A 13,637-nucleotide genomic window follows, 5' to 3' on the forward strand; every position below is an offset into this window, starting at 1 on the left:
AACATAATGTATTGTTTGGAGTTTAGTCTGTTACTGTTGCTATTTTTATCATTTCTTCTTGGAGCAACTGTAACGCACATCATTTCCTTAGGGATTAATAAAGTATTCTGATTCTGATTGTTTCAGGATGACCTGCCATTATCCAATCACACATCTGCTTACCTGCATCTTTTGCTCGTTTCTCCTCCTCTTCTTTTCTCTTTTTTCTAAACTGAGCACCTGATGGCTTAGAACTTTTCTTGTCCATCTTCCATTGGTTTTAATTTTGCACTCCAGTATGAACACAAATCCCCCAACTCTTGGATCACCACAACATAACCTAACAGACCTACACCTTAGTTCACAGATTCACTTTGTTTATTTCTGGTTTATTTCTGAGATTTCACACAACCCAGGACTCAAATCATGAATACATGATGGGCTTGGATTTACAACATTATGAATGAAATGTGCTCTATTTGGAAGCAGCCAGCCCCCTCCCCTTTCGACGGGTTGTGTGTGAGACTTTAAATAATCAAACTGTAAATTATAAATTTTAAATTGTTATTGATCCCTTTACCCGAGTCCTAAAGTGTATATTTATTTTCTTACTCTTCTTATATTTATTGTCTGTTTACTTGCACTGCTGTAACTGGAGCCTCGTCGTCTCGTCTCTCTATACACTGGACTGTATGTAGCGCAGATGACAATAAAGTTTACTTTGACTTCAGCAGCGAGCAGGCGCACCGAGGGCTCTCGCGCTCACTTTTCGTGTACAGAATTACGAAAAAACATCGGTGCAAATTATAAGTCTGTATCATGATGTCTGGTGTTTTCATGTTTGTTGGTTTGTTTTAATTTTGTTTTATTTTGCGAGTTGGTTATTAGATGCCGCTCCAGCCAGCCAGAGACTCCCCCGCCGCCCCGCCCTCTCCTCCCTGTGTCGCAAGCAGCAGGCGCACCTCGCAAACGGAGGGCGCCCTTACTCCCAGCAAATGGGCGATAGAAAACCGATCGGTGCCTATGCCATTCCCAATATGCGCTGGCTGACGTCGGGGAAGCATGAGTACGAGCATTTTGCCCGTGATGCCGCCCCCCACCACGATGCCGCCCCGGGCAACTGCCCGTGTCGCCCGTATCTAAAACCGCTACTGGCTGGAACCCAGATAATGCCAGTTCATACTGGGCCTCCAGTTAAAAGATTTTTCTAGTCCAGGCTCCCCACCGAGTCGGGAGATTACTCAAGTTCAACCTTGAAATTGGAACCTGTGAATTAAGGTTCAGCGGCACGAGGAGAACATGTTAAATATTGTTTTTTCAAAGCGCGTATCATTTTCACACTGGGGGGTTTTTCATTGAGGCCTCAGTGATTCAGACTATTTACTGAAGAAAAATTTTGTTGCTATGCAGAAGTCGTGAAGCTTTTGCCAAAGGTTTGGAGGAGCATTTACTACCTGCCAAAAATCTCCTGCGAGTAGCTGTTGGGGGCTCACTAATTCCAGTGGTGTAACTCTTTCAGATAAATTACTCTGGGCTGCGTAATACACCAGTGTGTTATAGATGGGTATGCACTGTGCAAGTCCAGGGCAGGTCTAGTATTTCCGCAGAGTATTTTATTGTGAGATACAGAGCGTGGATGTGTAATGTGTTCCACGAAAGCATCTTAGATTTAGAGAGGCAGTGCAGAATGTGGAGCTCTTGGATGATATTTACGGCCGTATGGGGATAAACAAGAACAGGCGTGTCGGTTTTTTGAAGGGTAATTTATATCAGAGAACTCTGTATCCTGTCAGCATCCACAGCATTTGTGTCCATATTCATTAATCATGGTTGCTGTCTCTGGTATTGGCTCCTACTTAAAGATCTTGACAATCATTCTGAAGGGTTACAGTTGGATCATTTAGATTTTACATTGTCTTATTTTTTACTATTCACTGTGTGTATGCGTTTTCATTGACATGCCAAGCAAAAATCCAGACATTCAACGCAATTGTCACCACATTATTAGTACCCCTGTCTGCCAACTCATTTCACCTACTATCAGGCGCACTAAACGATACCAAAGTCATAACCTACTCGGCTCTATCACTCGCTTAAATTATTCATAGATTCTCATTGTGTTGTGTAATTATACACTTCCATCCCATGCATTCTGAGGATAGGTGGTGAGATGTAAGAAAAGCAGCACAAAAAAGGTGAGACTGTGATGCGTTGCAGAACAATCGCGCTGCATCAGAAGAAGTTCGAGAAGTCGTCCTTGTTTGAGACTGTTTCTCTGCTTCTCTAAAAGTCGAGGCTTGATTTTACATTTGTGAGGTAATGCCATGACTAACATTTTAAAGTTGTTTGGAAGGGAAGGCTGATGTTGCTTTTGATGAGTTGTGCTTTAAGAGGAAAGTGTTTACTTCAAGAAGATGCACGGGTGTATAGAAATTTCACGGTGCGCGACTGAAGATTACACAGAACGTCAAGACATTTCAACATGAGGCCATTAACCAAGCTGCGCACCGCGGGTCTGATGTTGTCACCTTTATTATAACATCAATTTATATGATACAGTGCCTTTTTTGTTATGGCGTTAATGGGATTTTCCATTTAGAGGGTTGGAAGTCTGTCTTCACCTCTGAGTGGAAATCCTGAACAGCATGTCTCAGATTTGTCAGTGCATTATCCCCTGCTTTTGACTTTCTCCTTCATGCCTAATGCAAGCTCTTCACATGTTCACACTCACTATTGTGACTTATTATAGGCTACAGTCCCTGTAGACTGAAAGATTATTTGGGTGTGCAGTTAAAATATGAAGCCATTCAAGCGTTATTACTGCTTGAAGGGATACTTTGACATGTAACATTTTATGTAAAGCTCTTTTTCTTCCAGTGGTAAAAAACTTTCAGGCTTTCTCAACAGTTTTTTAATTCAGGCAAATAGGATGCCCCCTTTTGCACCTCTGGACCACTCCAACGTGTTGCCGTTTAAGTTCGTCTTCCATGTATGCCCCTGGATATTGTTTGCTCTTCACACAATACTTATGTTTTAAATAGGCCCAATTCTCAGTGAGGATGGGAGCTCGGGTTCTGCCAAAGAGCTGTTTTTAGACGAGGAGTTTCCAAAGCCCAAAAGCCGTGCATTAGGTTGGGAGTATGACCAAGAGGATGATAGTCATGTTTTTGACATTCCCTGTGATTTGCATTACAAATTTGTCCTTCCTGGGGTCAAACTGTTGATGCATAGTTCTGCTAAATTGTAGATCTGGCCCCCTGCAACATTACTCACTTCTTGACTCCAGAATGAACTGCACAAGTGCAGATCAGAGCTTCCACGGAGTGATCTAAAGACTACCTATAACGGGACACAGCCAAGCGCAATTTGACTTTAATGGGTGGAACTTTATGATTTCATACTGTTTTTATTCAGCACCTTTTTGTTCATATATTTGTCATTGTTAAAGTTTCAGTTGTTTCCTTTTCCCAACAAACTGTCTTTCTTAAAAGAGACAATTTATTGACTGAAAAATGGATCCACTTCTCAAGGAAGTGTGACCAAAATGCGTGTGCTGGGCTTACACCTTTTGTATTAACACTAGCAAAGAATAATATACCAAAAGGGTGAAACGAGGCATAAAGGCATAAAAATGACATCCATTTTCAACTAAAGTGAATTAGTCGGATTCCTACTCATTCCTACATTACATTGCTCTGTCTGGAGATGTGAAAAAGTCCTCTGCCTTTCTACTTTTATTTGAAAAAAATGTGCTCTCTTTGTTTGTTAGAAACCACAGTCTGCACAAACTCAGACTCCTGCAGAGAAAGTGTCACGATCCTGGGTTTTTGACCCAGCGTTTTGAGTTTTAGTTTATGGTTTATGTTTAAGCCCTTCAGGTTTTCTAAGTTGATTTTTTATCATGCCTAGGTTGTTATAGTTCTCTGTTATTAGATTCCCCTTGTGTCTTCCACCCCTGTTAAGTCTCCTTTGCCCTTCATGTGTTTCATGTCTGCGTCTTATGTTTCCTGTTTTATTTTGAAGAGGTCTTGTGTTCGTGTGTTCATCGTGTTTAGTTTTACTCTTCCACTGTGTTCCCACTTCTCTCATTAGCCTCCTGTGTGTATTTAGTCTGTGCCTTCTCATTCAGTCTTTGTCGGATCGTCTGCGTTGTTCCCATGCCAAGTCCTGCGTTCAGGTTTTCATGTCCTCATCGTCATTGCCATGTTTAGAGTTTTGTTTGTTTTTCTGTTTGCCAGGGTTTTTCATAGTTCGTGTTTCCTTTCTAGTTTACCCAGTTTAGGTTATTGCTTAGTTTGCATTGTTTTTGCCCTTTTATTTTGTACTGTTCTGTTTGTCTTAATAAACGGCTCATCATCAGTTAAGTTTGAGTTTTAGATGTCTGCACCTGGGTCCACTCTTCACACTCCACGTGACAGAAAGGCTGCTGTCACCATTTTTAACAGGCCACAGCGCATCTGTTTTCATTGACAGAGGGCTGCAAGGGATACGATGAAAATGCCACTGTACACCAATCACTTCTCCTTTATGTGTACACTATAGATTAGAAAAGTGACACATATGCATCTACACATATTTGCGAAAAAAATTTTTTTTTGCGCTGTTTCCTTTTTCTTGTCTCTGGAGTGGTGTTTAACATAAATTGATCATAAGAAGACTTTCCTCCATTTTTTCCTCCTTTATACTCTGCCTTATGTGGCTCTCGTGGGATGCAGGACCTTCAGCCCTCTCTGTGTCCTTCCATGCAACCATTCCTTCATTTATTTCCTGTCAAAGTTGCATCGATTTGCAGCTTTTTGTTGGCCATTCTGGATTTAACTGCTCACATATTTTTTTCTATTTATGTTGACTGATATTTAGGACATTTTTGATGAATTTAACATGTTTTTTTGTTTGTTTTCTTTTTAATGATTCCCAAACTTCTTTGGAGCCAATTTAACTGTAAAATTGTTTTTCAGTTCCAGCTCCGAGGAAGCTGCGTTTCAAAGTGCTGAGCTCAAGCAAACTCCTGGTTTCATGGAAGGAGCCCAAAGGAGACTTTGACAGCTATCTGTTTTTCTACAAAAGTACCCCAGGTAGGATTTTTTTATTTTATTTTTTTTTACTACACTCATGCACAAAAGCACATGCACGCGCACCTCTATGCCAAAAAGAAGCGGAGCTTAACTTTGAAATTTTGGAGGAAGGATCCCATTATGACTTGGATTTTCTGTCTGTCAGGAAGGATTATGTAATTTACTTCTTATCAAAGCTCCTTTGAAGGGATTACACTCTTGAGAGATATAGAGGACTCAGAGTTTGTCTTGTACCTTGGCCAAGTTTGAGACAAGGGAGAGTTTCTGCTGCGTATGTGCAGCCTGTCAGCACATTTTGAAAATGGGGCTGATAGGTACACAGGACATGATGGAGAGGTTTAGCCCAGGACAGCCAAATGTCAGCACAGGAGTCATTTTTCAGTGTTAAACTGAAACTCACTGAAAGCAGTTACAGCCATAATGGACACGTGGAATTTTCACTTTTATTTGATGCTTGTCATGAGGTGCCTGTCACAGACAGCGGCTCTAATTTTGTCTCTTTTTGAGTATGCACAGTGTAACAGAAGTCTAATAGAAATCCCCCGAATTACCGCTGATGTGCACCTACGTTTACAGCCATAAATCCTCCTTCACATCACTTCCCTCTTTATTGATATTGTGCTGAATACAGCAGGCAATTCTTCTGCAGCTGATGTAAAAGTGAATAAGAAGGACTGAATAAGCACTCTATAGCATTAAACCTATTTCTTGCAAACAATACTTTTTGAAAAATGCCTCGTCTGAAATTTTTTTTGCCGCTTCCAACAATAGAACAAAATCTCAAATTTATGGCCACTTTTCTTGAAGGGAGGAGTGCAATAGTAGCTCAGTGGCATTTAACAAATTCAGTAGGAAATTTAAAAAAATTTATATGATGGATAAAGCCTTTGTCAGTTGAAAAATAGCCATGAAATCCACAGCAGCTGCCATGTTCCTGATGTCCACGCTCTTTGTTCTCTGAATCAAATGAGCTGAACTCAGTTTGTGTGAAGAATAAAACCAGATGATTTACTTTTACCTACAAAATTATTATTTTTTCCTTAATGCATATGTTCTCCTGTAATTTAAACCATTTTTATGGCACTACAAATTGTTTAAAATGTTCTACTTTTACCTTTACCCTGTGCTTCTTTGTCAGTCAGCTGGTATAGTTGAATAGCCTGCTTTTTTCTATTTGTTCATACACATACTTGTGTGATAGTTATTAGACCCAGATGTCCATATTTAATCTTTTAAATCTCAGCGGACATGAAGCCAGACCCAGATGAAAAAAAGCTGAGTTTTTGTAATATTCATGCATCGGTACATAATGTGATTACTGGAAGGTTTGCTTGTTTGCTTTTTGAGCACCGAATAATACAAGTAGTGGTGGAAATCACTGGTATTCACTTACAGATCTCATAATGGTAAAAAAGTGTAATCATCTTCACATGTGTACACATTAATATTTTAATCACATTCTTATTTGAGTAAACGAGTTTAAATTAGCCCTTTGAAGTGGTACAAAAAAATACAGGTAGCCTACCTAGCTGCAAAAGGTGCTTCTATAAATTCTTAAACAATTTCAGAGTAATGTCCCTCAATGTAAAACAACAGCATATACTCCTGTCCAGCTGATGTCTTTTTTCAGGAAACACCTTGCATATTTCTGCAAGACAATGCTAAACCACCAACTACATCTATTACAACAACATGGCTTCATGGTAGAAGAGTCAGGGTGCTGAACTGGCCTACCTGTAGTCAAGACCTTTAAATAAAAACATTTGGTGCATCATGAAACCAAAAGAAAAAGCAACAACAACAAGGAAGACCCAGGACTGATGAGCAGCTGGAATCTTATATCAGACAAGAATGGGGCATTTTTACTCCCCCAAAAGTGTAGCAGCTGCGCTCTTCACTTCCCAAGTTTTCACTGATTTTTCTTAAAGGAAGACAGGATACGATACAGTTGTAAACATGGCCCTGTACCAACTTTTCTAGTGTTAGGATTGGGCCATGGGGTGTATTTCTGCCACCAAATTCAAAATGAGCTAATTATGCTTTTTAAAATTTTACAAAGTCCTTTTCTGAGTTTAGACATTTGATATTGTCATAATAAGCTGCAGGACTCAGCTCAGGACAGAAAGAATTAACTAAAAGAGGCAGCTTGCAGTTTCTGTAGATAAGCAGGTAGTCCTGGAGTGTAGTCATAGTACAGTCCCGATCAAAAGTTTAAGGCCACTTGAAAAATGGCAAAAAGAAATCATATTTTACATGGTTGGAACATGCAACAAGAAACAAAAGTTTGGGTCTTTTATACAGACCCAAACAAAAGTTTGGGTCTGTATAAAAGCTGATGACCCCATTGGTCAAACAGTGGATTGTGAGCTCCCGTTTTGAAACCTCTGTATGAGCATTTTCACATCATGAAACAAACACCTTACTGTTCTGAAACCAGATGTGATGAGCAAAAGCCCAAGCCGTTGGTGAAAGCACATGTTCTCTGACCATGTGATTACTAGGGGTGTAACGATACACAAAATTCACGGGTCGGTTCGATAATTTGGTGTCACGGTTCGATATTTTTTCGATACAAAAAAAATGTTCATGCCTTTTTAATTTGTCATTTATTAAAATTATAAATATATATTTTAACTCAAAAGTACAGTTTTTAAATGTAATGTTGCTGAAACAACAAAGTGATAAAATAATAAATCTATCTGATCAAGAAATCACTCATCTTTGGAAAAGAGAGTTTATTACAGAGAAATGGCTCTTTCCAAAATAAAAGCTATACTGTACGCTTCTTCTGGGCTATATTCTCAGCAGCATATTAAACATATCAGGTCCCCATAAGGAGAATCATGTGCTAACGGCTGTCTAAATGACTCGGGTAAAGTTTGCAGCATGCGTGCTTGTTGTTTTTGTCTGCTTCCACCACTGACTGTAGAAAACATGGACGACGCGACAGCTCCCCAAAAATGAAGCCAAAACGTCTCTATCGCCCCCTGGTGTCTGGCTGCAGTATAGGTCATAAACCCCGCCTCCTCCATGTTAGCGGATGGGACTGGGGTCAGACTAAAATAAATTAATTCTCCTTAGATAATTTTTTTCCAAAGATTCTTTCTTTTGATTTCAATAGTTCTCATCACGCTGATTGATGTTCAAGGGGTCTCCTTTCCCATAAGTTTGATTCTAATTCCTACCGCGGTGATGTTAAATTGGGGTGAAACGTCATCATAAGGGCTTTGGACTGACAGCTGCAGTCACGGAGAAACTTGCGTATCTCTGTTCGCGAATAGCAGATAGAGCGTAGGCTCTGAGAGGACGCCCAGCGTTTACGCTACGAAAACACGACCGAGTGTTTTAACCTGACAGCCTGAGGTGTTCTTCAGTAAACTGGACTACCCGACAGAAGGACCCGAGGCCCCGCTGCACTTTTTCGGTAAGTTAAACTTGTTTGTAAGCTAATCCGTAACTACCGTCCTTAGCTAGCTCCTGAGACCTAGCTAGCTAAAATGAGCACTTGGCTGTCAGGGTTCGTTTAGCTGTGCAGGTGAATGAATTTACTAAAGAAATCAAGAGAAACGCCCCGGGCTGCTCAGTCACTAATTACTGTTACTGTACTTTTATTACAGGTATTATACTGTAAAAGCAACAGGCTGCACCCTGCTTCAGCTCCTGTGCAGAGCTCAATATTAAATGTGTGCAAACAACAGGATGTTTTCAGTCTCTTGCCACATCTGTAAAGACAGTAACAATTTTTTTTAAAAGCTTGTACTTCAATAACTCCTCATTAATCAGGAACTATGGATTAAAGTACTGTAGTGTAATGTAATACTGAAAAAAACGTAAGAGAAGAACTTCAGATCCTGAGTGTGTGAGGACAGAAGAATCAGCTTTATTTCAATATTGAGGGATAAAATTTATATCTGAGTTTGATGGTTCTGTTGTCTTTGTGATTACAGGAGCTGCCCTCAGATTCAGACCTCAGCACCATCGAGTGACAGCAGACAGATCATCCAACATGTTCACATGTTAACTGTAAAATGAACTGATGAAAACAGTACGTGCTGTAGTGAAAGCTGAAGCTGTTTTATTGATAAAGTTAAAGACAAAAAAACAAAAGGATTAATCACTCATGTAACTGTGTTACTGTATATCAGCATTAACAGGACCTCAGTTTGGTGTTTCACAAAGCTGCTGATCTCAGACCTGCACAGCTTCCGTTTTAAACACTTGATGTACTCAGCTGCATGAAGAGCATATGAGATTTTCCTCTAACACAATTAAATAAAACCTGATGAAGGTCAAAGGTTGTCACTTGTATGTTGAACTACAAACTTGTCATCTGGAATTTTTTCAGTTTTTTTTACACATAGTGTGTTATTTATCATAAAGTGATTCAGTTATTCATACCAGAGCAGGGCTCGCAAAATCGCTAGCCCGACGTCCCGGGGCTAGCGATTTTTCCAGTCGGGCTACCAAAATCTATCTCTGCCCTGCCCGTCGGGCTATCATAGGAAGGAAAAATATATGTCAATGCTTTTGCATTCTTTCGGAAATGTAGCTGGGTAATTATGTCATTAGCATCGGTGAGCCAGAATTTGCGCTTGTTTTTTGCTTTCACTTTGCAATCGCGCGAACTGTGTATAGAGAGCGACAGTACTGATTGGTGAGTGACGATAATTTGAGCACCAATTCCTCTGACATCGTCTTATCAATCGTTAGCTTACTATGCAAACATGACAAGTGAAATCTCCCGCAGCAAGCTTAAACATGTGAGAGGTTGATCGCGCAGAGAATCGCTGACCGTTATGTGAGTGCGTGTGTAAAAGCAGCAGGATATATATTTTAGTTCTGCTGAGCCAAATAAGACAGGTCAGGGTGAAGAAGTGACAGCCCAAGAAAAGCTTACCACAAAACGGAAAAGTTATGACAAATCAGACTATAAGGCAAAAAGAAAGAGCAGCTTTTTGGTTTCATGGACAAAAGAATTTCTGTGGCTGCAATATGACGAGCTAAATAACCAGAGGTGCACATAAGTGGTCCGCAGGTGCGCATTCGCTGTCAAAATAAAAGACACGCACCAGGTAAGAAGTTGCAACGCGTGTTTGCGTACATAAGATTTTCTGGAGGAGGACAGACATTTGTTTAGAACTCTTAAAAATGTCGAAGAAACAAGCTCCTTTAAGCAATTACTTTGGTGTTCCTCCACCTCCAAAGAAATGTCAGAAGGAGTCCGAACCACAAAAGAAGCGCGTATTCTCAGAAAAGTGGTTGCAGGAGGTGAGCTGGCTTCAAACAAATGATGAACGCACAGAGATGTGGTGCAGAATGCGCTGTGAAAATCCCACTCTAGCGGACAAAAACAGTGCTTTTTATATGGACGCAAACGCGCGCTGCAACTTCTTATCTGGTGCGCGTCTTTTATTTTGACAGCGAATGCGCACCTGCGGACCACTTAAATTATGTAAATAACATAATGTTCTGCCGGGTGTGTTGTTGGTTTTCCCTCGATTTCTGAGTCGACAAGCGCCTTTGTTACTGGGACCAGTAATTTTATGAAAGGCCCCCATTAGAACCCATGAGAAATGCAAGAAATGCATTATTGCTCAGTCTGTAATATCTTTCCCAGAACAAACACCAATTGCAAATAACATACTAAAAATAAACCTGAAAAATCTGTTTAGAACAGACTATGTTGCAAAGAGTGAACTACCACTGGCAAAATTTAGCAGTCTTTGCAAACTTTAAAAAGCAAATGGCCTAGATCTTGGTTCCACTTGCCTCTTACCCGTGACTTCAGTGGAAATTTCAAATTCAGGATCTGACACAGACTGATTCATGTTCTACACAGTTCTTACAAGTTCATAGAAATTTCTGTTCAATTAGAACCAAGTATTTGAGTTGATGATTGTAATTTTTATTCAATGTTGAAATTTGTGTTTCAACAATTTTTTGATTAATGTTTTGTTTCCGTTACAATATTATACTTACAATATTATACTGTATAATATTGTAAAGGAAACAAAACGGGAAACAAAACATCAATAAAAAAATTGCTCTTTTTTTATTCGGGCTACTTAAATTTATTTTGGGCTACCAAAAACTGAAGAGTCCCTGCCCGAAGGGCTACCAGGGATTTTGAAATTTTGCGAGCCCTGCAGAGTAACCAGACAGGATCACATATTTTTAAATATATAACTTTCTACAGGACTGAATATAATATCTTTATGTAAAAGTCCGGAGCCTCTGGGGAGTATCTGAGTTTTTATTTATAATAAAAACTCAGATACTCCCCAGATACTCCCTCAGATACTCTACACTTAAATATTTTAATTTATAACATTACACAAACCAAAGGTCTCATCACAGTGTTGATGAAATGCTGGGTTTATCCATCTCCTGGGGCGGGCCTACGGAGGAGTGCTGAAGATTTCCCTGTGAGGGAGCTGCTGGTGAAGATCATGAGTCCTGCTTGATCAATGCCATGAGCTTCAGTCTTCCTGGTGTTTCTTAAATGATGCCTCTTACAGCGGGTCAACAGAACTTATGGCACAGGACAGCTGTGATGAAAGAAAGGGAAGAAGTTTCTCCAAACCTCTGGACCCAGGAAACCCAGCTTGGTCCTGATGGTCTCCCTCACTAGTTTCTCTCCAGGATGAATGTAGCTGTTGATATAATATGGACTCTATTATTAAATTAAAAGAACAAATTAGACTACACCACTGAAACCTCATGCTGTTGTTTTTAAAGTCTCCATGTTACCAGGCTGTAGAGGGCTCTGAAGATTTGCAGCTGATCTCATCGCTGTCTAAAAATAGATAATAAAAAAAAAAAACATAAGTGTTGAAGACTATTAAGAGTAGCAGGTGTGTAGCATCGCTAACTAGCTAGCAACAAGCCTCCAACACAGTGCGTATGCTAGCGGCTAATCTAACTAACGAATTAACAACAGAATGATTTTAGAACTATAAGATGATAAGCTGTGTGTCTTTTTTATAACAGTGACATGGTTGTAGTTACCTTAATTAAACGAGTCGTCAGTCGCGGTAAACCAGCAAAAAAAACTCCAGCCACCGGGCTACGTAAAAAGTGTAGGGGGGCGGTCACGTCCAGCGGGCGTGTGGGCGGGAGTGTTACACAGTCGCTCCACCTCAGGTCACTACTGCGCAGACTCTGGCTCCAAATTTGCAAGATGGCAGCCTCCACAAGCAGGGTATTTTGGCTTCATTTTTGCACAATGGTAGGAGGCGGGGTCGCGTCGTCCATGTTTTCTACAGTCAATGGCTTCCACGTGTCTTTGCACTAGGACAGGGGTCTGCAACCTTTTACACCCAAAGAGCCATTTGGACTCGGTTTCCACGCAAAAGAAAACACTGGGAGCCGCAAATACTTTTTGACATCTAAAATGAAGATAACACTGTATATATTGTTTTTTTTACCTTTATGCTTTGTGTGAACAACTAAGGTGTGTTGCTTATGAAATCCATGAAGTGCTACAGAGAAAATTACATTTTATTTATGTAATCAACACATTTTGAACTCTTAAAGAAATATAACAAAAGGAAAGACACCAACCTGAACTAAAATGATCCATGTAGCAAACAAAAACTGTTGTCAGCCACCACCCTTTGGGCTGTTGGAGCCTTGACCTGACTTTAAAAAAATAATTGGTAAAAAAGCACTATGCTGCTGAAAAATTAAAAATAGATATTTGCAAAATTCTGCCTAAATATGTATTTTACCAGGTTAATGCGTGCGGCGGGGCGTGGTCTGCAGCGCCGCTGCAGGGGAGGCGGACGCACCTGAGCCACATCCGCAATCATGCCTCGCTGCCTTTACGTCTGCGCTATCTGTGCTGTTGTGTTGTTGGTGGTGTATGTCGGGCTGTGAGGTGAAAAGCTATAGCCGGCTGTATGCGTACAGCAACTGTGTGTGAAAAGTGGTCAATAAAGAGATGCTGAAAAGTGTGTTCATGCAAACATCGTCGGGTCTGCCGTGATATGTTTACAATAAGACTTATGGTCCCGAACCTCTGCGCACAGCGTCTGCTAATCGGGGCTGTACGAAGTCAGTTTACGCAGGACTGTAAGCTGTCATCTGTCAGGCGTGAGCGGTGTTTGTCTTTAACATAGTTCACGGTGGAGAATAGCTGCTGACATAATGTGGATCCGAAGATCCATAATTGGCCTACCTGGGGTTGAAAGTCTCGATAAATGCACGGCGTTTAGGCGGGTACACCGGCTTCCGCGAGTGTGACTCTTATTTTGAGCGATGAAAAAATAATAGAATATAATTTTATTTTTATATTTCAATATCACAATAATCTTCCAATTTAGAACTACAAGTTAAAAAAAAGAACTAAACACAAATAAAATACACTTCAGCTAAATACTAATTTATTTTCCCAAACCACGCGGAGCCGCAGTATAAGGACTAAAGAGCCAAATGTGGCTCTGGAGCCGCAGGTTGCCGACCCCTGCACTAGGATGATGTCGGAGTAAATGTGCAGTCATATTCATTTGCTGTGTCCCATTTCAGGGTATGCACGCTTGAAGTACGCATTTTAAGTGCGGTTACGTCACCGCCACGCGACGA

General features: G+C 40.4%; 1 protein-coding gene across 4 annotated transcripts in view; it reads left to right on the forward strand.

Annotated features, from left to right (window-relative positions):
• Positions 1–13,637, forward strand: part of LOC146507774 (collagen alpha-1(XIV) chain-like) — a 166,872-nt gene that overhangs the window by 11,938 nt on the left and 141,297 nt on the right. For all 4 annotated transcript variants that reach the window (XM_085176444.1, XM_085176441.1, XM_085176442.1 and 1 more), the window contains exon 3: positions 4,938–5,054. In XM_085176444.1, coding sequence (XP_085032570.1) covers positions 4,938–5,054 — 117 coding nt within the window. The remainder of the gene's footprint in view (positions 1–4,937; positions 5,055–13,637) is intronic.

Source organism: Neolamprologus multifasciatus, chromosome 11, assembly GCF_963576455.1.
Source record: "Neolamprologus multifasciatus chromosome 11, fNeoMul1.2, whole genome shotgun sequence".
NCBI lineage: Eukaryota > Metazoa > Chordata > Actinopteri > Cichliformes > Cichlidae > Neolamprologus > Neolamprologus multifasciatus.